The sequence below is a fragment of the Mirounga leonina genome, unplaced genomic scaffold (genome assembly GCF_011800145.1).
Source record: "Mirounga leonina isolate KUSES-001 unplaced genomic scaffold, KU_Mleo_1.0 Mir_83, whole genome shotgun sequence".
NCBI classification, from domain to species: Eukaryota; Metazoa; Chordata; class Mammalia; order Carnivora; family Phocidae; genus Mirounga; species Mirounga leonina.
In genome coordinates, this window is record NW_023270826.1 from 804,552 (window position 1) to 830,698 (window position 26,147).

Here is a 26,147-nt window from a genome sequence, read left to right on the forward strand (position 1 = left end):
ACTTTTCTCCAGGTGTCTCCTTCCTTCCTTCCTTCCTTCCTTCCTCCCTCCCTTCCTTTCTTCCTTCCTCCCTATTTAAAAAATGGGATCACATTAGACATACCATTTTGTAGATGCTTTTTGATTTAACCCATGCCAACACACAAAGAATCATTTTAATCACTGTAACATTTAAAATTATATCTACTTCTTCATTCCCTTGTTTTGAGCATTTAGCTATTTACAATGCTATTATTATTATTATCAATAACACTATTATGGATATCTTCATGTACAAAGCTTTTTTAAAAAATAACTTTTTCTTTTGGAAACGTAGTCAAGAGTTGACAAGCCCACAACAGATATTTTAAAGGTAGACATCAACACAGTTTGCTAATTGAATAAGTATGCAAGTAAGGGGGAAGGAACAAGAAAAAAGTAAAAAAGTAAGGCAGGAAGTTGCTCTGTTGGGGGTGAAGATGAGTGGTTTACAAAGTGCTTGAGTTTGAGGGTCTGTAGGCCACCCAGGTAGAAATGCCTAACTGGGAAGAAACCAGGGGTAGAGATGGCACCTTCCTTTAAGACACTTGTCTATTAAACTAACCCCAGCAAGGCATGGTTTTGTCGGGCTACAAGCCTAATGGTGTTTGCAGTTAGATGGGAAAAGACCCAGCGGAAAGGGATTGACTGAAGAGAACAAGGTCTCAAGTCTCCAAGAAGGGACAGAATGGGGGCAAATAGAAAAAGTAACCTAGAAAAGAAAAGAGAGAAAGTGTCAGGATAGGAAAGTTATTGGAAAGGGCAAAAATTGCTGAAGAGGCTCAGAACAGATGGCTTGTAGATCCTGGTTAAGTCATCTGCTTACAGTGAGAATGGTGAGGTGATGACTCAGGACTTAGACTCAAAAGTGTTGTTGTATTATTATTTTAAAGTAAGCTTGAGCTCATTTGCCACTACTCAAAATACTATTCAAAATATGGTCTGCAGCATTGCATCACTAGGTACACCAGACCCAAATCAGAATCTGCATTTTAAACAAGATCCCAGATGACCTATGCCCATTAAAGTTTGAGAAGTACTGCTGTAGCCCATCTTCCCCACTTAACAGAAAAGGAAATGGAAGTTCCAGGAGATAAGCTATTTTTCAAGTCAACTTTGCAAAGGTTGAGAGAGCTCCTTCAGGAAATTAATGGGAATTCAATGATGATGAAAACAAGAATCTTTAAATGGGAGTGAAGTTCCAGCTATATAATTTCACGACTTTTTTAGCAATACTGGTGTGTAGGAATGAAGAGGAATGGTTTGGGGCTATCCAAATATGAGGTATATAAGGCACTGCAGGAGATGAAAGGAGTAAAAGAATCTGCAGTGTTATTGGCTTTTTCCGTCTGGGCTGCTGACATGCCATCCAGACTGAGGAAGACCCGGAAACTTCGGGGCCACGTGAGCCACGGCCACGGCCGCATTGGCAAGCAACGGAAGCACCCATGAGGCCAGGGTAATGCTGGTGGCATGCATCACCACAGGATCAACTTCGACAAATACCACCCAGGTTACTTTGGAAAAGTTGGTATGAGACATTACCACTTAAAGAGGAACCAGAGCTTCTGTCCAACTGTCAACCTTGATAAATTGTGGACCTTGGTCAGTGAGCAGACACTGGTAAATGCCGCCAAAAACAAGACTGGAGCTGCTCCTATCATTGATGTGGTGCGATCGGGCTACTACAAAGTTTTGGGAAAGGGAAAACTCCCAAAACAGCCTGTCATGGTGAAGACCAAATTCTTCAGTAGAAGAGCAAAGGAGAAGATTAACAGTCAGGGGCGCCTGCATTCTAGTAGCTCGAAACCACGTTGGGGGGTGGGGGTGGGGTGGTGTTCATTAAATGCTAACAAGTGCTTTTCAAAAAAAACCAAAAAACCAAAAACAACAACAACAAAAAAAACCAAAAGTGGGATGGGGAAGAAGGAAAGCAAACCCAAATGGGGATTGACAATTGAGGCCTTTAAAGTAAGGAAGGGATGGGCCTCAGAACACACCAATGAGCTGCTTGTTGGGATGAAGGAGTAGGGCGAGTAAAGAGTTGTGGTCAAAATGACGAACTTGAGAGTTGGAAATTCTGAAGCTGGAACACTTTTAAGTAATTTAAAAGGTCCAGGTTGGCCATCTCACAGGGGGCCAAAATGACCCAAATTTAAGAGATTAAGAAACGAGACTACGGGGCGCCTGGGTGGCTCAGTCGTTAAGCATCTGCCTTCGGCTCAGGTCATGATCCCAGAGTCCTGGGATCGAGCCCCACATAGGGTTCCCTGCTCGGCAGGAAGCCTGCTTCTCCCTCTCCCACTCCCCCTGCTTGTGTTCCCTCTCTCGCTGTGTCTCTCTCTGTCAAATAAATAAATAAAATCTTTAAAAAAAAAAAAAAAAGAAACGAGACCAAAATACGGGTGGTGTTGGAATCTCTGGGGATAACGGCAGTGGGTAGGAATAAAAAATCTACTGACACTTACAAAGCACAAACTGTTCGACGCTGATTTCCTCACATAAACTTCCCTTGGTGTGTCAATGAACAAAAAGAGCCATGTGATTTGCCTTAAAAGATAAAAAGCTCTTTATCTGTGTAAAGCAGCAATCCTTCCTGAGCCTCTCTTCAAAAACTTGGTCTGACTAGAGTTTATTTCTTTAGTAGTTGGGCATTAGAGGGCCTAACTTGGAAAAGATTCATTTCTTCAAAGATTTAACCACGCCTGCCAGAACAAGACTAAATGCCAAAGGACATGACCCTTCATTTGAACCAGTAGATATTATCAGACTGACAGCTTCCTGGAACACAAATTTCCTTCTGAAGACAAGGAAGGCTTAAGGAGTTTATGAGTACACAGCCCTGCAAGTAGTATTTTATGGTATATACAACAATGCCCCGGCTCAACTTGGCTGCCTCGCTTTAGGAATATACATTATTATGATTAGAGTACATGAAGAAGAAGTGGTAGAAATACAAACAAAGAAGTTTTCATTTTTCTCTCAGGTGAAAAAAAAGTTATAAGAGTTTATAGAGAATGATCCTTTAAAAAATTATATATATGTAACAGGCATATAAATATATGTATAAAAACTTAATAGCAAGTCTAGACGCTCAGCTTTGGGGCGGAGGATAGAAAAAAAAATGCGGCTTTGGATTCTAAATGCGGCTTTGGATTTGGATTCTAGAATCTTTTGGATTCTAAGGTCACTGAAAAGAGGAAGAAACTATAAGAATAATTTTTTTTTTAAGATTTTATTTATTCATTTGAGAAAGAGAGATACAGAGAGAGAGCATGAGCAGGGGAGAGGCAGAGGGCGAGAGAGAAGCAGGCTCCCCGCCGAGCCAGGAGCCAGACACGGGGCTTGATCCCAGGACCCTGGGATCACGACCTGAGCCGAAGGCAGAAGCTTAACAATCTGAGCCACCCAGGTGCCCCAAGAATAATTTATTTTTAAAGACTTAGTCATAGGGGCGCCTGGCTGGCTCAGTTGGTAGAGCATGCATCTTGATCTCAGGGTTAAAAAAAAAAAAAAAGAGTATATACAGTACATCTTAAGCAACAAGTCTGGGCAGGGGACTTACCTTTGGGAAGACCTGCCATAACCACTTCCAAAGGAACCTATTTCCCGGAGGTGTGGAGGCCCATTCTCTTCTCCCAGGCTGGGTCACCGCTGTGCCTGAGACAGCCAAATGAACAGCAGAATTGTCAGGGAATTCCATTGGCACCTGTTAGGACACTGACATTCTCTGTTCTAATGTAGTCATAGAAAGCAAGAGAAATCTGTTTTAATAATCGATTTTAAGTATTTTGACGTGAACTCAACCTGATAGCAAGTAATGTATGTTCTAGTCCAGCTGAGAGTGATAGGGCAATCTGACTTGGTTTCTTCAAAAATGAATTTATGTCTCTACCATATTAGAAATCAAAGTCCCTAGCAGTGATTTCTCAAGTATTTGCTTTTTGGGGCGGATTTTAACAAACACCAAAGAGAAGACAGGGGTAATTATTTTTATTTATTTTTTTTTAAGATTTTATTCATTTATTTGACAGAGACACAGCCAAGAGAGGGAACACAAGCAGGGGGAGTGGGAGAGGGAGAAGCAGGCTTCCACTGAGCAAGGAGCCCGATGTGGGGCTCGATCCCAGGACCCTGGGATCATGACCTGAGCTGAAGGCAGACGCTTAACCCATGGAGCCACCCAGGCGCCCCAGGGGTAATTATTTTAATGCGGTTGAAATTTATGTCACATTTCTTGTCAGAAACTACCAAAAACCCTTCATATGACACTGCAATTTACAACAAATTATGGTTACCTTAATAACTTAATCCATTTGGTAAGAATGTACTGAGAGTACTCTAGTAGCAACACAAACTATTTTTAGCTGCCATCAGTGACTAGATAATTGTCTTCCTGTTTATTTCAATTCCCAGTTGAACGCAAGTGGTGTATGTGGGGTCTCTGGAAGCACCCATCAGATTGAATATTGCCAACAAAGAACAAACCTCGGGAGAAAGTGCTTGAGGGAATTTTGAAACACCATGAAATAGACATGATAAGAGAAATTAAAGATTATTTCTCAAGATTTATTGCATTTACTCATTGGTATTCTCTTGTTTTTTCATCTCACTGTTTTCTATGGCTTTCTCTAAGTAGATCTCTAAATGAAGTCTCTTTGCTTATAGAGTATATATTCAAGCAGACTACTTGTCACTGGCTGGGACAAACCAGGGAAAAGCTGGTCTTCTTGCCTTTCTTTCCCCACCCAGGTGCCTTTTACTCACCTCTTTGTTCCCCTCCTGTAGGACTACTGGGCTATTTCGATGCTTCATTCCCCACTACTGCTCACCCTCTCATTTAATTCTCACCAAGGGTTGTCAGATGTAGCAAATAAAAATACAGGGTGCCCTGTTAAGTGTGAATTTCAGATAGATAATATTTTTAGTATAAGTCTGTCCCTGCAATACTTGAGACATATTTACACTAAAAAAATGTTATTTATCTGAAATTCAAATTTAACTCATAGTCCTGTACTTTACCTGGGAACCCTGCTCTCAACCCTGTGGATTACAGGTGGCTCTAACAGCTGCCTGGTCCCTCTTACTGAGAGCTCTATCTGCTTAAGTCCCAGCCTAGATGAATACCCAAATCTAAATATCACCATTTCATCACAGTGGTGTATGTTCCTCATTCCCTCAGGGGCACCCTTAGATGTCTTTCACTCTAGGAATTCCAAATTACTGAAGGACAGCTGAAATACCAGATCTGAACTCCATTTAGCTTTGCCCTCAATTACTCTGATAATATTAATTTTTAGCCAATGAATGTAAGACTCGCCCTGATGGACCAGAATTCAGGTGCCCATATAACACAATCTTCCTTTCCATTCCTGCTTTACAATGAAACTATTAGGGAAAAAAGAAATCTAACGTGAACATACACGACGCATTTTATGGTGCATTAGGACAATTTTTTAAAAAGTGACACACCTGTTATAGAACCAAAGAGCAAGTCATTCTATTGAAGCGCAAACTTGAAGACAAAAATTAATTTAACATGACGAACGAGGCACTAGAGGTGAGGTAGTGCCAATGTAGTCCTGAGTGAATCGTTAACTCAGGCTTCCCCTTTGAGATCTTCTCGCTCTGGGGTCCAGAGAACAGCAGCAAGGAAAAGAGAGTATAAATTCAGGAGCATGTCAGAGGGAAGCACAAAGCACTTCAGAAGTATTTTTCAGTGGTAAGAATCAATGCCCTCTCAAAGCCTTCATTTGTTCATAGCTGACTTAAAAGATACTGTCAATCCAGGGCACAACTTTCCTTTTTTTGTTTTCTTCAGAGCACAGCTTTTAAAAGAATTCCTCTTCCCGTTGTCTCGGACCTTGCTTGACAAGTAGCTTTTTCTTTTCCACTCAGGTTATCAGAACACAAAAGGCAGCCTAAGTGTTGGGTACCAGCTGCCTTCCTTCCTTCACATCTCTGCATTCGCGAGGGTCCTGTGTCAATGTGATTTACCCTAAACAGTCCTAGAATTCCCCTACTCCTGGACAAAGAACAGATGCACCTCAATTCCTGTCAAGCAGAAATTAGGATTTTTAAAAATTTTATTCTTTAGTTATCTCTACACCTAATGTGGGGCTTGAATTCACCACCCTGAGATCAAGAGTCACATCTTCTTCCGACTGAGCCAGCCAGGAGCCCGAGGGTTGGTTGGTTGGTTTGTCTGATTTAAGATTTATTTATTTGAGAGAGAGCACAAGTGAGAGGGGCAGGGGAAGAGGGAGAGAGAATCTCAAGCAAACCCCTCGCTGAGCGTGGAGCCCTACGCAGGGCTCCATCTCAGGATCTCAGGATCATGACCTGAGCTGAAACCAAGTCAGAGGCTTAACCAACTGTGCCACCCAGGCGCCCCCTAGGGTTTTATTTTTGAATAGTATTAAAGAGTTCAAAAGTAAGGTAATTTCCCTACCCAATTTTCTACATTGATAAGCCATTTTACAAACGTGGGCCCTTTAGAGAGGTACTCCCTTGTTTCTTTGCTCTCATTCTACCCCCTTTCTTTTATGTGGCTAACAAAGTTCCTAAATCTAAATACTGGATGCTCCACCATTCAGTCTGAATTTTTATGAACTACTCTAGCCTAAATCAGTGTACAGAAGGAAGAATATTTGGCTGGGAATCAGAGGTGGGTTACAGTTGAAATGTCTTTCCTAACTAGCTGTGGGATCCACAGAAGCCTTTACATCTTTCTGGGTCTGTCCCTCCTCTATAAAATGCTACTGTTGGACTTTATGTTCTTCAAGTTTCACTCCTACTCTAAAGTTCTAGGATTCCTTTTGTATCCTCCCCCATTCTACATTTGCTCCTTGTGAGGTATTTGCATTAGGCTTTTAGATTTAACAAATGCTTTTTTCTTTTTAAAAATTTTCTGAAAACTAGGACAGTGCCTTTAGAAAAAGTTTAATTCACTGAAAGCACAGTTTTCTAAGTATGTGATTTATGAAATTTAGAAAATAAGCAGATTGGATTTATGAGAACTTTCTGAGCCTCAGCATCTTCAGTATTATCAGTTTATTAAACACTTTCCTGGAGAGCTATTTTGTCTAGGCATGCAGCAGTGTAGGATCCAGTAAATGGATAAGGAGATGAAACATCCCCTCCTGTGTTTTTCCTGGATAGTTTCTCTCTGCATACTACACATCCTACTTATATTTGTGTAGACGGTTTTATGTAAATGAGGTAATTTACTTGTTTATTTCATGTAAATAATTCTTTTTTAAAAGATTTATCTATTTATGAGAGCTCTAAAGAGAGAGCATATGTGCAAGTGAGTGGGGTGGGGGCAGAATCTTCAAGCAGATTCCCTGCTGAGTGAGGAGCCAGAAACAGGGCTCAATCCCATGACCCATGCATCATGAGACCCATGCCCATGATATCATGACCTGAGCCAAAACCAAGAGCCGGAAACTTGACTGACTGAGCCACCTGGGCACCCCTAGATGATTACCTTTTTTTTTTTTTTAAAGATTTTATTTATTTATTTGAGACAGAGAGAATGAGAGAGAGAGAGAGAGCACATGAGAGGGGGGAGGGTCAGAGGGAGAAGCAGGCTCCCTGCCGAGCAGAGAGCCCGATGCGGGACTCGATCCAGGGACTCCAGGATCATGACCTGAGCTGAAGGCAGTCGCTTAACCAACTGAGCCACCCAGGCGCCCAGATGATTACCTTTTTAATGTTAATATTTTTTGATATGTTGTTGTAAATACATCCATTTCAAGTATTTAGTGTGATAAATTTTGACTAATATACATATACACCTAAGTTAGCATCATCCAGATCAATATATAGAACTTTCTATCACCCTCCAGAAAGTTCTCTTGTGCCCTTGCCTCAGGAAACTACTATTGTGATTTTTATCACCACAGATTGATTTGGCCTATTCTTTTTTTTTCTTTTTTTAAAGATTTTATTTGAGAGAGAGAGACAGTGAGAGAGGGAACACAAGCAGGGGGAGTGGGAGAGGGAGAAGCAGGCCTCCCGCAGAGAAGGGAGCCCGATGCGGGGCTTGATCCCAGGACCCTGGGATTATGACCTGAGCCGAAGGCAGACACTTAACGACTGAGCCACTCAGGCACCCCTGGCCTATTCTTGAATATTAAACCATACAGTATGTATGTATGATTAAGTAAAGAACATCAAGTACTGGGACATGAATATTTCCAGTTAAAATCAAGGTCCAGTGAGGTGTATGATGGCTGGCAAGCAGGTAAAACAGAGGAAAATATGAAAAGTTATGACTTGTTAAACTAAGTCAAACTTGATTAAATGAAAAAAAAAAAAAAACTGTATCCTTTAAAAAGCTCTCATATACTGAGTGATGGAATTAATAGTGTTCACAAACTATTGAACCAACTTGAAAAAGGCATTGTAGAATGAAGAACAAATGACCACAGGCTAAAGAGAATGAACTGCTCCTTTTCCTCCAATCCAAATCATTGGATGGTAAGTAAGTCGCTAATAAGCTTCTGATACCTTGGCCAGTTTATCACAGAGAACATTAAGTGATTCAGTGTGAGCAGGAGATAATCTGTACAGGATGAGATGATATTGGAAATGGGAGGAGTTTAGCAACAACATGAGCAGCCTGGGCCTAGATGCATTGATTCTGCTATTGGGGGACCTGGAAGGTAAGGTCAGGAGTAGCAAAATGGATATCAGAAGCACTTGTTGCCCAAGTAAGTGGAGTAGCCGGCCCACCAGCAGAAACGTAGGCTTCACTCTGCCTTGAGTTCCCCAAGTCTGGATAAGTCTCCAAAAACAAATGCAACTGGTTATGAAAAGATTTTATATTTTATTTCATTAAAAAAAGTCAATCTGTTGACATGCAAACCAACTGGACCAAACAGGACAGAGTGGATCACGCAGGAGCACTGCTAAACAAGCATCAACTGAAGTGCTCTGACGCCAACCAGAAGGGCACCCCAACACAAGTTTAGCATGGGGGAGAGTCTTCACGTCTTTCGGCGAAGGCAAAGCCATTTGGTTGGCACTTCATAGGAGTATCTTTCCACCGTGTTTTCATCATATGGTATGTGCCACGAGTCTCCAGTTGTTTGTACCACTGTGTCATAACAGGGGATATGCTGTTGAATTAAAAAGGGAACCAAACATTGAGAACAACACTAAGGGGTTACCTGGCCATTTCCCTTTCTTTTCTGACAATTTCTCAGCTTGCTTCAGGAGCATTCTCTCTTACTTAACAATGGATTTTCAGAGAGCAGCTAGCTCTGTGAAGATGAACCCTAGAATTAGGGGTCCCTTTTTTGGGGGTGGGTTCGTTTTTAAGGTTAAAGATTCTCTATAGTATTACATTTATAGGCGATAGCATCTCTTTACTTGCCTTTATCAGCTTTGTATGGGAGAGAAAGATTTCATATATTCAAAAGTAGAGAAACAGTATAATGAACTCCCAGGTACCACCCAGCTTCAACAATTACCAACACATGGCTAATTTTATTTCATCCATACTACCCCCCATGATTATTGTGAAGCAAATCTCAGATATTATATCACTTCTTCTGTAATATTCAATATGTACCTTTAAAAGATAAGATCCATTTTATAAATAAAAGTTCAATACTATTATTACACTTAAGAGTTAATAATTCCTTATCATCAGATATCTACTATTCACATTTCCCCAATTATTACATGTGCATACACGTATTTTTACAGTTGATTTCTTTGAACAGGAGTTGAAATTAGGTTATGACTGAATTATCTCTTAATTTTATTTTTTAAATTTAATTTTATGATGTTACATTAATTACCATACATTACATCATTAGTTTTTGATGTAGTGTTCCATGATTCGTTGTTTGTGTATAACACCCAGTGCTCCATTCAGTACGTGCCCTCTTTAATACCCATCACCAGGCTAACCTATCTCTTAATTTTAAATAGTGCTTTACTTTTCATCTCTGTTCTCGTAATTTTTTGTTGTTGAGAAAACCAAGCCAGTTGTCCTATATCGTTTCCCAAGTCTTGATTTTTTTGTATAGATCTGTTGTTTTGTATGTTTTTTGACCATTGGACCGTATTTACCATTGACTAGTGTATTTTTCCATAATAACTCGCCTTTGGATTTTCTCCCTTTGCTTCACACAAGAGACATTCCTTGTATTTGCAGGAATCTAAACTAGAATCAAAGGAGAACTCAGTTGAGACCATGCTGCAGAAGCGGATTAACAGGAAAAAGGAGTTGCTTAGCAGAAATATGATGAACCAGAAAGGATAAGGAATTTTCAGCTATCGCAAATAAATAGGAAAATAAAAAATATGTATGAAAATAAAAAACAAGTTATAATCAGTGACATAATTGAAGTCACAACTGATGACATCTCAGATGTTTTCACTATGTCAATTAATATGGGGCTGGTCTATGAAAACTTTTACCCTGGCCGACTTTCTGTTTCCAGGAACTGGCTAATTCCAAATACCAACCTACAGCTGAGAAAAATAAAGCATTTAAAACCTCCAACTAGTAGCAACATTCTTTGACTGTGCCACACTCTGTTGACATTATGTAGAGAACAAATAACATACCTGAAAGGTTATTTTTGATCCTGCAACCCTATTAATAATTGCTAGCTGATGTCCCTGCTGCCACTTAAAGAAGAGGCGCTGGGTCTTGGCATCACGTAGACAGGCCTTGTGGTCCCGCATCAGATCTTTTGTGATAAATTTGCAGTGGTTCCCCGAGTGCAGTGTGGCATACAGAAGGAACGGATCATCCTCTGAGCTGAGCCAGGCAGAAGAAAGAATACAATCACACACAGCCCCAAGGAGGCAGAGGATAGCATTCGTTACCACGCTTTTTACTTCTTATTCTACTTTCCTCAGAGGAGCTCTGCATTCTTTTTTTTTTTTTAAGATCTTATTTATTGAGAGATAGAGAGAACACAAGCTGGCGGAGGGGCAAAGGGAGAGGGACAAGCAGACTCCCCGCTGAGCAGGGCGCCCCACGCGGGAGTCGATTCCAGGACCCTGGGATCATGATCTGAGCTGAAGGCAGATGCTTAACCGACTGAGCCACCCAGACGCCCCAGTGCTCTCATTCTTAAGTGACATGATCCCAGTGATGCTTATAAACCAACCACCTCCAAGTCTTTTGGTAGTAGACAGCACTATCTAGAATACAAATGGAAAGCTAAGGGGAAGGGAATGCAAATGCTCAACTTGGCTCAGTTGGGTTCTTCCACTAAAATGGAAAATTCTAACAATAATTCCCTCTTCACATTCAAAAGCTGGTTCTCTGTGTGCCCCGGGTGTTGTTCCTATTGGCCTTATCCACCACGGAGCACACACTCCCCCCCCCACTCAAACTCGAAAAATGTTCATAATATTAATAGGACAGGATGACACTTCCTTGCAAGCTACCAAAAATAATGGGCTGCCTCAAAGCTAAAATTGGTATCTCAAAGCAGCTTCTGGGAAGTCACCCAGATCCGCAACAGAAGGCATCACCTGCTTTGAGAAGAGCCACTGACTCAGAGTCTCCAACGGACCCTCAGCTTCAGCACTCAGCACTGGAGGAGGTATGCTGTAAGAACAGCAGGGGCCGCCTTGGCTCAGGACACTCGGACCGCAGCATGGGATAGGTCTTATGCCTTGATCCAAATGACCCAAAGTGGGACCATTTGATGTTTATTTTATACTAAACTATTTCAAATGAAATGATAAACGACTGGAATATATCTGCCTTAAAAATCTTCAGGAAAGAGAGGAAAAGAAAAAAATAGGGGGCTATATGGAACAAGATGAGAAAAATGACGGTAATCGTTGGAGCTGAGTGACAGTTACATGGGGATTCACTATACTATTCTCTGTAGTATATGTTTGAAAGGATTTCTTTGGCACATTTGTGGAACATAGAATTAATGTTAAAAACTTAAATATTCAAATCCAAAGCCTCAGAAGGTCACTTTAAAGTCCCAAACCAAGCATGAGACCAATTTCCATCAGGCTTTTTGGTTTTACCATCACATTTCTCCAATTCCTCCACCTAAGGAAAAGAACAGTAATGATGACAGCACTACAAACGTGCTTTTCATGTACTTGGTGCCCTGCCACAGTTTTATATGTATTATTTACAGGTATTCTCTCATTTAATCTTCACAATAACCCGTTGGGGGTTACATATGAAGAAGACACAGAGAAGGGAAACACCTTCCCGGATAGGAAGTGGCAGGCCCATGTCTGAATCTGGGTAGACTAATTAAAGACTGTGCTCCTCATGTCTACCCACTGTTGCCTAAAGTGAGTGTGTGCAGAGCATTATTGTTGTCTTCTACTCTTAGAGATAGAGAAGTAACCCTTTCCAGGAATACATAAAAGGACTTAGCTAAAGAAAAAAGGGATTGGTTTGGGATCTGAATGAGGGGTTAGCCTCCTGCTCCATGCACTGAGAGCCACTTTACCTTTTTAGGAATAAATAATTTGGGGAATACTGACAAATCCTGAAACTATCACATTCAACATAACAAAACCTAGACCTGGGGCTGAGGGTACACACATTATCCACACAAAGTTGGAAATAAACTTTTGTCAGCATAAATCATATGTAAAACTAAGTGTATTTTAAAACTTTACATGTACTGTTGAGGATCTGTGCCCCTCTGGAGTAGATGCTTTCTTCTTTATGGACACTGTACCATTTGTTTTCCATGCTCCTTTGGCTTCCTGAGAAGTTGTCGCTCATAGCAACATTCCCTTTATAGTTAGAATAAAATCCAGGTTCCTTGCTTGCCTACCAGAGCCCACAAGGTCTTCTTTACTGTGGTCCCTGCCTTCTCTCTGACCTCAGAACCTAGTACTTTTCTTCTTGCTGCTATAGCTCATCTGCACTGGTTTGCTTGCTTTCTTCAAACATGCCAAACACATTCCTGCTTCATAGCTTTTTGAACATTTGCTGTTCCCTCTGCTTGATATGTTTTTCCATCCACCCTCCCATTTTCTCAAATGACTCCTTCTTGTATCTGCCCTCTCCCAAAGGCTATTCCTGACCACCCCATCCGCTATCTTCTGACCTACCCCCTACCTAATCCTTTTTTACCTATTTACTCTGCTTTATTCTCTTTTTAGCATTGATCACTGCCTGGACTTACATTACATTTTTATTTGTTTACCTGTTTATTTTAAGTCCCAAGAAGGGAGGGACTTGGTGAACAACTGCGGTTTCCCAAGAACACAGAAGGTGCTCATATATGTATAATATTTGTTAAATGATCTATGTAGGACCTAATGGCATGTATTCTGTGTACTCATCTCACTTCTGACTTTATCTTCCTCCTAGTTCTCCTTTATCCTGATTTCCTCATCTATTTAAATTTATCCTGCTGTAGGAAGTAGATTTTTGTCAGCTGCCTCAAATCTTTTTTTGGATTCATACGCATGCACTTTAAAAATGGCAAAAATAGGTACTTAGCAAGCAGATGACTTGGGCCGAGTGTAATTCACCTAGTACCTTTAGTACTTACATGTTGTCAGCAAAGAAGCACCTGGCTTGCTTTTGCACCTTTTTCATCTCATCCTTTCTCCACCTCAAGTGCTGTGTTAGCATGTGCTTTCGGCCCAGGACCAGCAGCTGCACGTTCCGCTTGGCTAGTTGAGAGACCACATCCAAAAGCTAGAAAACACAAAGCCAGTCCCCAAGAGGGCCAAGGGAAGAATCGCAAGTAAATGGAATGGTTCTTCCAACTGGTAGTCTCAATGGTAAAACACTCTTTTCTGGTAACGGGTGAAAAAACATTCCTTAAAATAATTTTCCATCTTAAAAAAGAAGAAGATAGCAGGAGGGGAAGAATGAAGGTGGGGAATCGGAGGGCGAGACAAACCATGAGAGATGATGGACTCTGAAAAACAAACTGAGGGTTCTAGAGGGGAGGGGGGTGGGGGATGGGTTAGCCTGGTGATGGGTATTAAAGAGGGCACGTTCTGCATGGAGCACTGGGTGTTATGCACAAACAATGAATCATGGAACACTACATCAAAAACTAATGATGTAATGTATGGTGATTAACATAACAATAAAAAATTTTAAAAAATAATTTTCCATCTTTGTAAGCCTGGAAGAAAATGTTTTCTTATTACAAATAAATGTCTACCACCTTCCTACTAGTTAGGCTACATTTCACTGGGTCTGGGGGGAGGAGGGGTCTAAGCATAGACAAGATGAGTGGTTTTTATTTTTATTTTTTAAAGATTTTATTTATTTATTTGACAGAGAGAGACACAGCGAGAGAGGGAACACGAGCAGGGGGAGTGGGAGAGGGAGAAGCAGGCCTCCCGCAGAGCAGGGAGCCCAATGCGGGGCTTGATCCCAGGACCCTGGGATCATGACCTGAGCCAAAGGCAGACACTTAATGACTGAGACACCCAGGCCCCCCCCCTCTTTTGCATAAATAAATAAAATCTCCAAAAAAAAAAAAGACATGGTCCCTGTCTTTAGTGAGGGAGTGCCTATCAAGGCTAGGAAAATATATATGCTGGCTCTACATTTGTTAGGTGGTTAATAAATATTTTCTGATTAGCTGAAGAATATACTCAGTCAAAAAAGTTGCTCATTATTGAAAACTTAAAAAATATAGACCAGAAGAAAGACAAAGAAGAAACCACTCATACCTTACCACCCAAAGACTGTTAACATGTATCTACCAGTAGTTTTATTCCATACATTTTTACATAATCTTTTAAGCCATCATTTTAATAGTTAGGGTAGTAATCAAAAAGCAAACATCTACACTGTAAGAAAGTTTGGCTGATCGATTCAAATACCTCAAAAGACAATGAGAGGTGCATCTCCTTCAGAATGCACTTATAACATTCCTTTCTTTCTTTCTTTTTTAAGATTTTATTTATTTTTTTGAGAGAGGGAAAGCATGAGCAGGGGGAGGGGGAGGGACATAGGGAGAGACAGGAAGGGACAAGCAGACTCCTGGAGAGCACAGAGCCCGCTGCAGGGCTCCATGCAGGGCTGGATCCCAGGACCTGAGATCATGACCTGAGAGGAAGTCAGAGGCTTAACTGCTTAGCCGACTGAGCCACCCAGGCACCCCTATAACATCCCTTTCCTAAAGCTATGCTGAGGTTACAGATTATTTTCTGTGAGCCCAATTACAAATGTCAACTCAATTCATTAAGAGGAATAACAATTACTTTTAAATTTTCCATATGAATTGCCACCAAGTTAAAGATACAAAAAAAAAATTCAAACAAAAACATTTTTTGATACTGATTGCTTAAATTTTCATGCAACTGGGAAGACATGGCTTAAAGAAAAACACAATTGGGTCTTCAGAGCTATATGCTGGTTTAGATAAACAGCCTTGAGTTTCCTAATATTAAGTTAAAAACAGGGGCCCAGAGAAGAACAGCAAAGATTAGCTTGAACTGCTCTGGGGCACCATCTTCTGGCTTAGAGGTCTCTAGTAGCAGCAGCTCTCTCTCTGAAACAACACAAACAAAGGAGAAAAAGCGAAAGACACAGGAAAGAAAGATATGGATACAGAATAAAGGCACTGGCCTGAAACTCTGTAACAGTCTAGCTATGAGCCAACTTCCTCTGGGGTAAATTCCAGGGCTGGATCCAGTGGGCTGGGTCAGAGTCAGAGGTATACTCAGAACAGTAAAGAAAAAGAAAATTTACCTTAACTCTACGTTAGATCCAAAATAAAACTGGGAGGGATTTCCACTTTTAGGAAGATGGGAGTAGGTCTACTTTTTCCTATCTCTGCCACTAAGTACAACTAAAACCCCTAGACGTTATATAAGACAAACACAGAAAGACTTTGAAAGTCTGATGTTTCCAAAAATCAAAATGTTTTCAAACACATTTAAAATATAAAATAATAGCATAGGGGTGCCTAGCTGGCTCAGTCGGTGGAGCATGAGACTCTTGATCTTGGGGTTGCAAATTTGAGCTCCATGTTGGGTGTGGAGATAGCTTAGAAATAAAATTAAAAAAAAAAAACAGCATAAAATGAGATTTATGCCTATTTTCCACATAAAGGAAAAAAAATTCAGAAATTAAAAAAAAAAAGACTGTGAAAGGTAGAGAGAAAAAAGTCTGGCTAGGGACCTGGGGGCATGAAGAATGACATGGCAGTGAGTTCTTTTTGCCTCATACATCCTAGACTTGGAGCTGAAGAAGCCGGAAACCCAGAAATGCCAAAGACAAAAAGAGCCCAACAAAGGCCTGTTTTCTCTAGCCAAAGGACTAGAAAGAGGCCATCTGGCAATACAGAAAACTTGTTACAATGATGACACCAGCAGACAGTGATATTGTGTGTGTGTGTGTATGTGTGTGTATACATATACATACATACATATATATATGCATGTAGTATCCAAAGTCCCAGGTGCCCCTAATCTTAACATTTCAATAATAACATGAAACATAAAGGTGTTTTTTTTTTAAGATTTTATTTATTCATTTGAGAGAGAGAGAGAGCACAAGCAAGGGGAGAGGCAGAGGGAGAGGGAGAAGCAGACTCCCCACTGAGCAGAGAGCCCCGATGCGGGACTCAATCCCAGGACCAGGAGATCATCACCTGAGCTGAAGGCAGATGCTCAACCATCTGAGCCACCCAGGTCCCCCCAAATATAAAGGGCTTTAGTACACCAATTAAAAGAGGCCGGTAGATGTGGCGCTTGGGTGGCTCAGTTGGTTAAACATCTGCCTTCGGTTCAGGTCATGATCCCAGGGTCCTGGGATCAAGTCCCGCGTCGGGCTCTCTGCTCAGTGGGGAGCCTGCTTCTCCCTCTCCCTCTTGCTCTGCCTACTTGTGCTTTCTCTCTCTGTCAAATAAATAAATAAATAAAATATTAAAAGAAATAATAGAGGCTGGTAGAGGGGGTTAAAAAACATAACCCAACTATACACTATCTAAAAGAAACTCATTTCAAATATACAAATATAGGCTGGTGGAAAGTTAAAGGATGGAATAAGTTAAATCATGCAAACTATTCATCAAAGGAAGGCCAGAGTGGCTACATTAATATTAAATGAAGTAGGGTTCAGAGCAAAGAAAATGATCAGATATGCAAAGAGACATTATGTGATAAAAGGATCAATCCACCAAGAAGACATAAAAATCCTAAATGCGTGTGCACCAAACAACGGAGCTGCAAAATATGTGAAGCAAAAATTGTGAAATAGACAAATCCACAATTACAGTTGGAGACTTCAATCCTCCTCTCTCAACAACTGGGAGAAGACCTAGACAGCAAATCAGCAAGCATATGGAAGAACTCAACAACACCATCCATGTTCATGGACTGGAAGCCTCAAGACAGTAAAAATGTCAATTCTTGGGGTACCTGGGTGGCTCAATTGTTAAGCATCTGCCTTTGGCTCAGGTCATGATCCCAGGGTCCTGAGATCGAGCTCCGCATCGGGCTCCCTGCTCGGCAGGAAGCCTGCTTCTCTCCCTCTCCCCCTGCTTGTGTTCCCTCTTCGCTGTGTCTCTCTGTGTCAAATAAATAAATAAAATCTTAAAAAAAATGTCAATTCTCTCCCAAATTGATATGTGGGTTTTTAATGCAATTCCTATCAAAATCCCAGCAAGGTTTTTTGGTAGATATATACAGGATTATTATAAACTTATATGGTAAGGCAAAGGAAGAAGAATAGCTAAAACAATTTTGAAAAAAAATAAATTGGGAAGAATCAGTCTACCTCATCTTAAGCCCTATTATAGAACTAAAGTAATCGAAATTCTGTGATATTGATAGAGGGATAGGCATACAGATCAACAGAATAGAACAGATGACCCAGAAGTAGACCCACACAAATATGCCAAGGAAAGATAACCTTTTTAACAAATGGTGCTGAAGCAATTGGACATCCATAAGTAAAAAATAAACCTCTATTTAAATCTCATACCTTAGGGCGCCTGGGTGGCTCAGTTGGTTAAGCAACTGCCTTCGGCTCAGGTCATGATCCTGGAGTCCCTGGATCGAGTCCCGCATCGGGCTCCCTGCTCGGCAGGGAGCCTGCTTCTCCCTCTCCCGCTCCCCCCTCTTGTGCTCTCTCTCTCTCTCACTCTCTCTCTCAAATAAATAAATAAAATCTTTTAAAAAATAAATAAATAAATAAATCTCATACCTTATATAAAAAATTCAATCAAAATAGACCATGGAATTAAATACTAAACATAAGCTATAAAGTTTTAGGAAAAAACCTAGGTGAAAAATCTTCATGATAGAGCTACACAGAATTCTTAGACTTGACATCTAAAACATTGTCTAAAAAAGGAAAAATTGATAAATTTTTGAAACAAGGAAAAATTGATAAATTTTGAAATTTTTGAAACTTTATGAAAGGCCCTGTTAAAAAGATGAAAAGACAAGTTACAGACTGGGAGAAAATACTTGTAAATCACATATTCAACAAAGAAGTGGTTTCTAGAACACATCAAGAATCTCAGAACTCAACAGCTAAAAAAAAAGCAAACTCTCCAAATAAAACATGAACAAAGCCCTTTTGGGGCACCTGGCTGGCTCAGTTGGTAGAGAATGTGACTCCTGATCTTGGGATCGTGAGTTCCAGCCCCACCTTGCACCAAAGAAGACATACATGATATACAAGCATATGAAAAGATATCCAACATTACTAGCCATCAGGGAAATGCAAATTATAATCCAATGAGTATCAGAATGGCTAATATGAAAAATAGTAATAACACCAAATGCTGGTGAGGATGTGGAGAAACTGAATCACTCATATATTGCTGGTGGGAATTTAAAATGGTACAGTCCTATAAAAGGAGAAAGACCCCAAGAGTGATATACAACAGAAATTTACAGGGACAATCTATAAGAACAACGTCTTCACAGGCAACATGATGACAATTAATTCATATCTTTCAATAATCACTCTCAACGTGAATGGCCTAAATGCTCCCATAAAACAGCATAGGGTTGCAGATTGGATAAAAAGACAGGACCCATCCATATGCTGCCTACAAGAGACTCATTTTGAACCTAAAGATACATCCAGACTGATACTCCACCCCCAAGAGGGATGGAGATCCATCTTCCATGCCAGCGGACCTCAAAAGAAAGCTGGGGTAGCAATTCTTATATCAGACAAATTAGATTTTAAACTAAAGTCTGTAATTAGAGACACAGAAGGACACTATATCATTCTTAAAGGGTCTATCCAACAAGAAGATCTAACAATTGTAAATATCTATGCCCCCAACATGGGAGCAGCTATCTACATAAGCCAACTGTTAACCAAAATAAAGTCATATTGATAACAATACGTTAATTGTAGGAGACCTCAATACTCCACTCTCAGCAACGGACGGATCATCTAAGCAGAAAATCAACAAGGAAACAAGCGCTTTGAATGATACATTGGACCAGATGGACCTCACAGATATATACAGAACATTCCACCCTAAAACAACAGAATACTCTTTCTTCTCAAGCACACATGGAACTTTCTCCAGAATAGACCACATACTGGGTCACAAATCAGGTCTCAACCAATACCAAAAGACTGAGATTATTTCCTGCATATTCTCAGACCACAATGCTTTAAAACTGGAACTCAATCACAAGAAAAAATATGGCAGAAATTCAAGCTTGGAAGCTAAGGACCACTCTGCTCAAGAATGTTTGGGTCAACCAGGAAATCAAAGAAGAACTTAAACAATTCATGGAAATCAATGAGAACGAAAATACATCGGTCCAAAACCTATGGGATACTGCAAAGGCGGTCCTAAGGGGGAAATACATAGACATCCAAGTCTCACTCAAAAAAACAGAAAAATCCCGAATTCACCAACTAACTCTACACCTTAAAGAACTAGAGAAAAAGCAACAAACAATGCCTAAGCCATGCATTAGAAGAGAAATAATTAAAATTAGAGCAGAAATCAATGAATTAGAAACCAGAAACACAGTAGATCAGATCAACGAAACTAGAAGTTGGTTCTTTGAAAGAATTAGTAAGATCGATAAACCACTGGCCAGACTTATCCAAAAGAAAAGAGAAAGGTCCCAAATTAATAAAATTATGAATGAAAGGGGACAGATCACGACTAACACCAAGGAAATAGAAACAATTATTAGAAATTATTATCAACAACTATATGCCAATAAACTGAGCAATCTGGATGAAATGGAGGCCTTCCTGGAAACCTGTAAGTTGCCAAGACTGAAACAGGAAGAAACTGACAACCTGAATAGGCCAATAACCAGTAACGAGATTGAAGCAGTGATCAAAAACCTCCCAAAAAACAAGAGTCCAGGGCCTGAAGGATTCCCTGGGGAATTCTACCAAACATTCAAAGAAATAATACCTATTCTGCTGAAGCTGTTTCAAAAAATAGAAACAGAAAGAAAACTTCCAAACTCATTCTATGAGGCCAACATTACCTTAATCCCCAAACCAGGCAAAGACCCCATCAAAAAGGAGAATTTCAGACCGATACCCCTGATGAATATGGATTCCAAAATCCTCAACAAAATCCTAGCTAATAGGATCCAACAATACATTAAAAGGATCATCCACCACGACCAAGTGGGATTTATCCCCGGGATGCAAGGGTGGTTCAACATTCACAAATCAATCAATGTGATAGAACACATTAATAAGAGGAGACAGAAGAACCATATGGTCCTCTCAATTGATGCAGAAAAAGCATTTGACAAAATACAACATCCTTTCCTGATTAAAACTCTCCAGAGTATAGGGATAGAGGGAAGATTCCTCAAGTTCATAAAATCCATCTATGAAAAACCCACAGCAAATATCATCCTCAATGGGGAAAAGCTGAGAGCCTTTCCCTTAAGATCAGGAACACGTCAAGGATGCCCACTCTCACCACTATTGTTCAACATAGTACTAGCAACAGCAATCAGACAACAAAAAGCAATAAAATGTATTCAAATTGGCAAAGAAGAAGTCAAACTCTCTCTTTTCGCAGATGACATGATACTTTATGTGGAAAACCCAAAAGACTCCACCCCCAAATTACTAGAACTCATACAGCAATTCAGTAATGTGGCACGATACAAAATCAATGCACAGAAATCAGTTGCTTTCTTATACACTAACAACACAACTGTAGAAAGAGAAATTAGAGAAACGATTCCATTTACAGTAGCACCAAAAACCATAAGATACCTCGGAATAAACCTAACCAAAGAGGTAAAGGATCTATACTCTAGGAACTACAAAACACTCATGAAAGAAATTGAAGAAGACACAAAAAGATGGAAAAATATTCCATGCTCATGGATCGGAAGAATAAACATTGTTAAAATGTCTATGCTCCCAGAGCAATCTATACCTTCAATGCCATCCCGATCAAAATTCCAATGACATTTTTCAAAGTGCTGGAACAAACAATCCTAAAATTTGTATGGAATCAGAAAAGACCCCGAATCACCAAGGAGATGTTGAAAAAGAAAAACAAAGCTGGGGGCATCACGTTGCCCGATTTCAAGCTATATTACAGAGCAGTGATCACCAGGACAGCATGGTACTGGCATAAAAATAGACATATAGACCAATGGAACAGAATAGAGAACCCAGATATGGACTCTCAACTCTATGGTCAAATAATCTTTGACAAAGCAGGAAAAAACATGCAATGGAAAAAAGACAGTCTCTTCAATAAATGGTGCTGGGAAAACTGGACAGCCACATGCAGAAGAATGAAACTCGACCATTCTCTAACACCATTCACAAAGATAAACTCAAAGTGGATGAAAGACCTCAATGTGAGACAGGAATCCATCAAAATCCTAGAGGAGAACATAGGCAGTAACCTCTTTGACATCGCCCACAGCAACTTCTTTCAAGATACATCTCCAAAAGCTAGTGAAACAAAAGCAAAAATGAACTTTGGGACTTCATCAAGATAAAAAGCTTCTGCACAGCAAAGGAAACAGTCAACAAAACAAAGAGGCAACCCACAGAATTGGAGAAGATATTTGCAAATGACACTACAGATAAAGGGCTGGTATCCAAGATCTATAAAGAACTCAAACTCAACACCCAAAAAACAAATAATCAAGTCAAAAAGTGGGCAGAAGATATGAAAAGACACTTCTCTGAAGAGGACATACAAATGGCTAACAAACACATGAAAAAATGTTCATCATCATTAGCCATCAGGGAAATCCAAATCAAAACCACATTGAGATACTACCTTACACCAGTTAGAATGGCAAAAATGGACAGGGAAAGAAACAACAAATGTTGGAGAGATTGTGGAGAAAGGGAACCCTCTTACACTGTTGGTGGGAATGCAAGTTGGCATAGCCACTTTGGAAAACAGTGTGGAGGTGCCTCAAAAATTTAAAAATAGAGCTACCCTATGACCCAGCAATTGCACTCCTGGGTATTTACCCCAAAGACACAGATGTAGTGAAAAGAAGGGCCACATGCACCCCAATGTTCATAGCAGCAATGTCCGCAATAGCCAAACTGTGCAAAGAGCAGAGATGCCCTTCAACAGATGAATGGATAAAGAAGATGTGGTCCATATATACAATGGAATATTACTCAGCCATCAAAAAGGATGAATACCCAACTTTTACATCAACATGGATGGGACTGGAGGAGATTATGCTAAGTGAAATAAGTCAAGCAGAGAAAGTCAATTATCATATGGTTTCACTTATTTGTGGAACATAAGGAATAGCATGGAGGATACTAGGAGAAGGAAGGGAAAAATGAGGGGGGGTGGAATTGGAGGGAGAGATGAACCATGAGAGACTATGGACTGAGAAACAAACAGGGTTTTAGAGGGGAGGGGGAAGGGGGGATTGGTTAGCCCAGTGATGGGTATTAAGGAGGGCACGTACTGCATGGAGCACTGGGTGTTATATGAAAACAATGGATCATGGATCACCACATCGAAAACTAATGATGTATTGTATGGTGACTAACATAACATAATAAAATTTAAAAAATAAATAAATAAAAAAATAAAATGGTACAGCCACTCCAGGAAACAGTTGGACAGTTTCTTGTAAAACTAAATATGCAACTACCACATGATCAAGTTATTGTATTTCTGGGCATTTATCCCAGAGAAATGAAGACTTACTTTCACATAAAAACTTGTACACACGTTTAATTACTTATGTTTATTCGTAATAGCCAAAATCTGGAAACAATCCAGATGTCCTTCAATAGATGAATAGTTAAACTGGTACATCTAGATCATGGAATACTAAACAACAATAAAAAGGAACAAACTATTGATACTGCAACAACCTGGATTGATCTCCATAGAATTATGTCTTGTGAAAAAAGCCAGACATAAAGGGTTATGTACTGTGTGATTCCACTTATGTAACATTTCTGAAATGAGAAAATTCTAAAAACTGAGAACAGATTAATGCCCTGGGGGCTAAGGAGGAGGTGAGGTCAGGTGGGAAGTATGTATGGCTGTAATAGGGCAACAGGAGGGATCCTTGTGGTGATGGAAATTTCTCTATCTTGAGTGTATATCAAGCTCAATATCCTGGTTGTGATAATATAGCTGGGTAACATGCTACCACTGGAGGAAAGTGGGTAAAAGATACATGGGATCTCTGTGCACTATTTCTTACATCTGCATATGAATCTATGATTATCTCAAAATAAATAGTAAACAAAAAAGCCAAACCGAAACAAAAAACAAAACCTCTAAAACCAAAACTGGGGCTTCTAAGGACAAAGGGGTATGTGACAAATAGCCAATATGTACTGGATGGTCAATATAAGATATAAAAGGCAATCCTCTCCTGAGACTATAAGCAGGAAATAGGTTTAGATGAGAAAGATAAGGAAGAATTTTCTTGAGCTCAGGGTAGTCCTGGCCAGAGAAGCTGCAATCCACTCTAGACTGTTCTAACCTGGGAAACCATGAGATGGGAGGGACAGTTCTGGGCTTGTCTAAGGAGTCTAGAATCTGAGCCATAGTAGAACAAACTAAACAGTATGCCTCCTTCTAGAGAATATCTAAAATTCCACACTGATTCCAGAACTTCTCTGGGTACCTCAAGGTTAACCTGAAATTAGATCTCACATACTCCTCACAGCCCCATTGCTCCTTAAGATGTCTAAAGGATAATTTTCCAAAAACCAGAAGAGTAAGGACAAATTTCAGACTAATATTTGATGCAAACATTTTCTGGTTTAGGCATTCATTCTAACTTGGTTTCTCTCCTGCAGGAACAGATAAAAGATTTCTTTTTACTTGTAAGTGACACACTTATTTTTGGTATAAAATTGCTGAAAGGTAGTTCCTGAGCTTAGGGTAAAAATATATTTGGAAGGGCTACATGTGTTAGAAATAACTGTGTAGGGATCCTCAAGAAGTAGAAAAGCTGCCTGTGAGGTGGTAGAGGCCAATGAGGGCAAGAGTTTTTCTGAGTAATCCTAGACAACAAGGGTAACTTCCTTTCCCTATTCTTAACTTTTTACCCCACCACCTGCAGTCTCTGGCACTTCCTGGGTTGTATGGACTGTAGATCTTAAAAAACTCTTAAGCCCTTGGGATCTGACGTCTACAGAAATTAGTTTTATGCCAGTTCCTCAGCAAGATAACTACAATCAGTATACCTTATATTAAGAATCCTCATTATCAGACACCTTCTGGAAAAAGTTTTGGAAACAACACAAATGTCCAACAGAGAGATAAACAAAACGTGTAAATGCATACGACAGAGTATTATTCAGCCTTAAAAAGGAAGAAAATTCTGATACATGCTACAACATGGATAAACCTAGAAGACATTATGTTAACATTGTGAAAACATTAAGCCAGACACGGAAGAACAGATATTATATGATTCCACTTACATGTTGTACCTAGAGTAGTCCAATTCATAGAGACAGAAAATATAATGGTTGCAAGGGGTAGGGTTGGGGAATGAGATATTATTTAACGAGTACAGAGTTTCAGTTTGGGAAAGTGAGAAAGTTCTAGAGATGAATGGTAACGACGGTTGCACGACAATGTGAAGTACTTAATGCTATTGAACTGTATACTTAAAAATGGTTAACACAGTGTGTTATATGTAAGTGATGAATCACTAACTTCTACTCCTGAAACTAATATTACACTGAATGTTAACTAACTGGAACTTAAATAAAAACTAAAAACTACAAAAAAAGTGGTTAACAAATTTTGTACTATGTATATTTTGCCACAGTAAAAGTTTTATTATTGAAATCTAAAAATATAAACAAAAGTAGGTAAAATAGCATAATGAACTGCTGGGTACCTGTCACCAGCTTCAGTAATTATCAGCTGCTGGCCAATCCAATTTCATCTGTCTCCCAACCCAGATTATTCTCCCTCTCAGATTATTTTGAAACAAATCCCAGACATCATATCATTTCATCTGTAAATACGTCAGAACGTACGTCTAAACATAAGGACCCTTAAAAAAAATAAGCACAATGCCATTATCATATCTAAAAAATTAACAATAATTCCTTAATATCAAATATACAGTGTTCATCTGAGTCCTAATTTTTTTTTTTACAGCTTTCAAAAAAAATCAGGATCTAAAAAAGCTCCATATATTGCAATTGCTTGATTGCAGTTAAAGAAATGTGGCTGTTTGTCTTAGAATTTCCCACACTTAGATTTTGCTGACTGCATCCCTATGGTATCGTGTAACATATTCTCCAGGCCTCTGTTTTTCTTATAAATTGGTAGTTGGATCTAGAGACTCGATCAGATTCAAGGATTTTTTGGGTGTGCACTTATGTATGTGTGTGCTTAAAATGGCAGCCTGATACAGTGAAAACTCCAGTTCATTCATCAACCATTAATGAGCACTTCTCTTGTCAGCCAATAAGCAGGGGGTACTGGAGATACAGATAAAAAGACATAGTTATCTCTAACCTCCAGGAGTTTGAGGTCAAATGACTATAATATAATGTAGTAAGTGCTAAGAGGGAGGACAAAGGATGGGCACTTAAATCACACTGGGGGTGGGGAGAGTGGTCAAGGAGGTCTCCACAGAGGAAGCAACAGCTGAGGTTTCAGATGAATTATCCGGGCAAGGAATGGGAGTTTCCAAGGACAAGGAGTAGCATGTTGAAGGTGGGAGCTCTTTATAAG

At 39.8% G+C, this 26,147-nt stretch overlaps 1 protein-coding gene and 1 pseudogene across 3 annotated transcripts in view; one reads left to right on the forward strand and one right to left on the reverse strand.

Annotated features, from left to right (window-relative positions):
* The first annotated feature begins 1,251 nt into the window (after nt 1-1,251).
* LOC118002843 lies at nt 1,252-1,864 on the forward strand (annotated as a pseudogene).
* Nucleotides 1,865-8,836: 6,972 nt separating this feature from the next.
* Nucleotides 8,837-26,147, reverse strand: part of LOC118002826 (mitochondrial ribonuclease P catalytic subunit-like) — a 128,960-nt gene continuing 111,649 nt past the window's right edge. For all 3 annotated transcript variants that reach the window (XM_034993424.1, XM_034993423.1, XM_034993425.1), the window contains 3 exons: nt 13,539-13,687; nt 10,606-10,801; nt 8,837-9,143 (listed from right to left, as the gene is read on the reverse strand). In XM_034993424.1, coding sequence (XP_034849315.1) covers nt 9,012-9,143; nt 10,606-10,801; nt 13,539-13,687 — 477 coding nt within the window. In that variant the 3' untranslated portion in view covers nt 8,837-9,011. The remainder of the gene's footprint in view (nt 9,144-10,605; nt 10,802-13,538; nt 13,688-26,147) is intronic.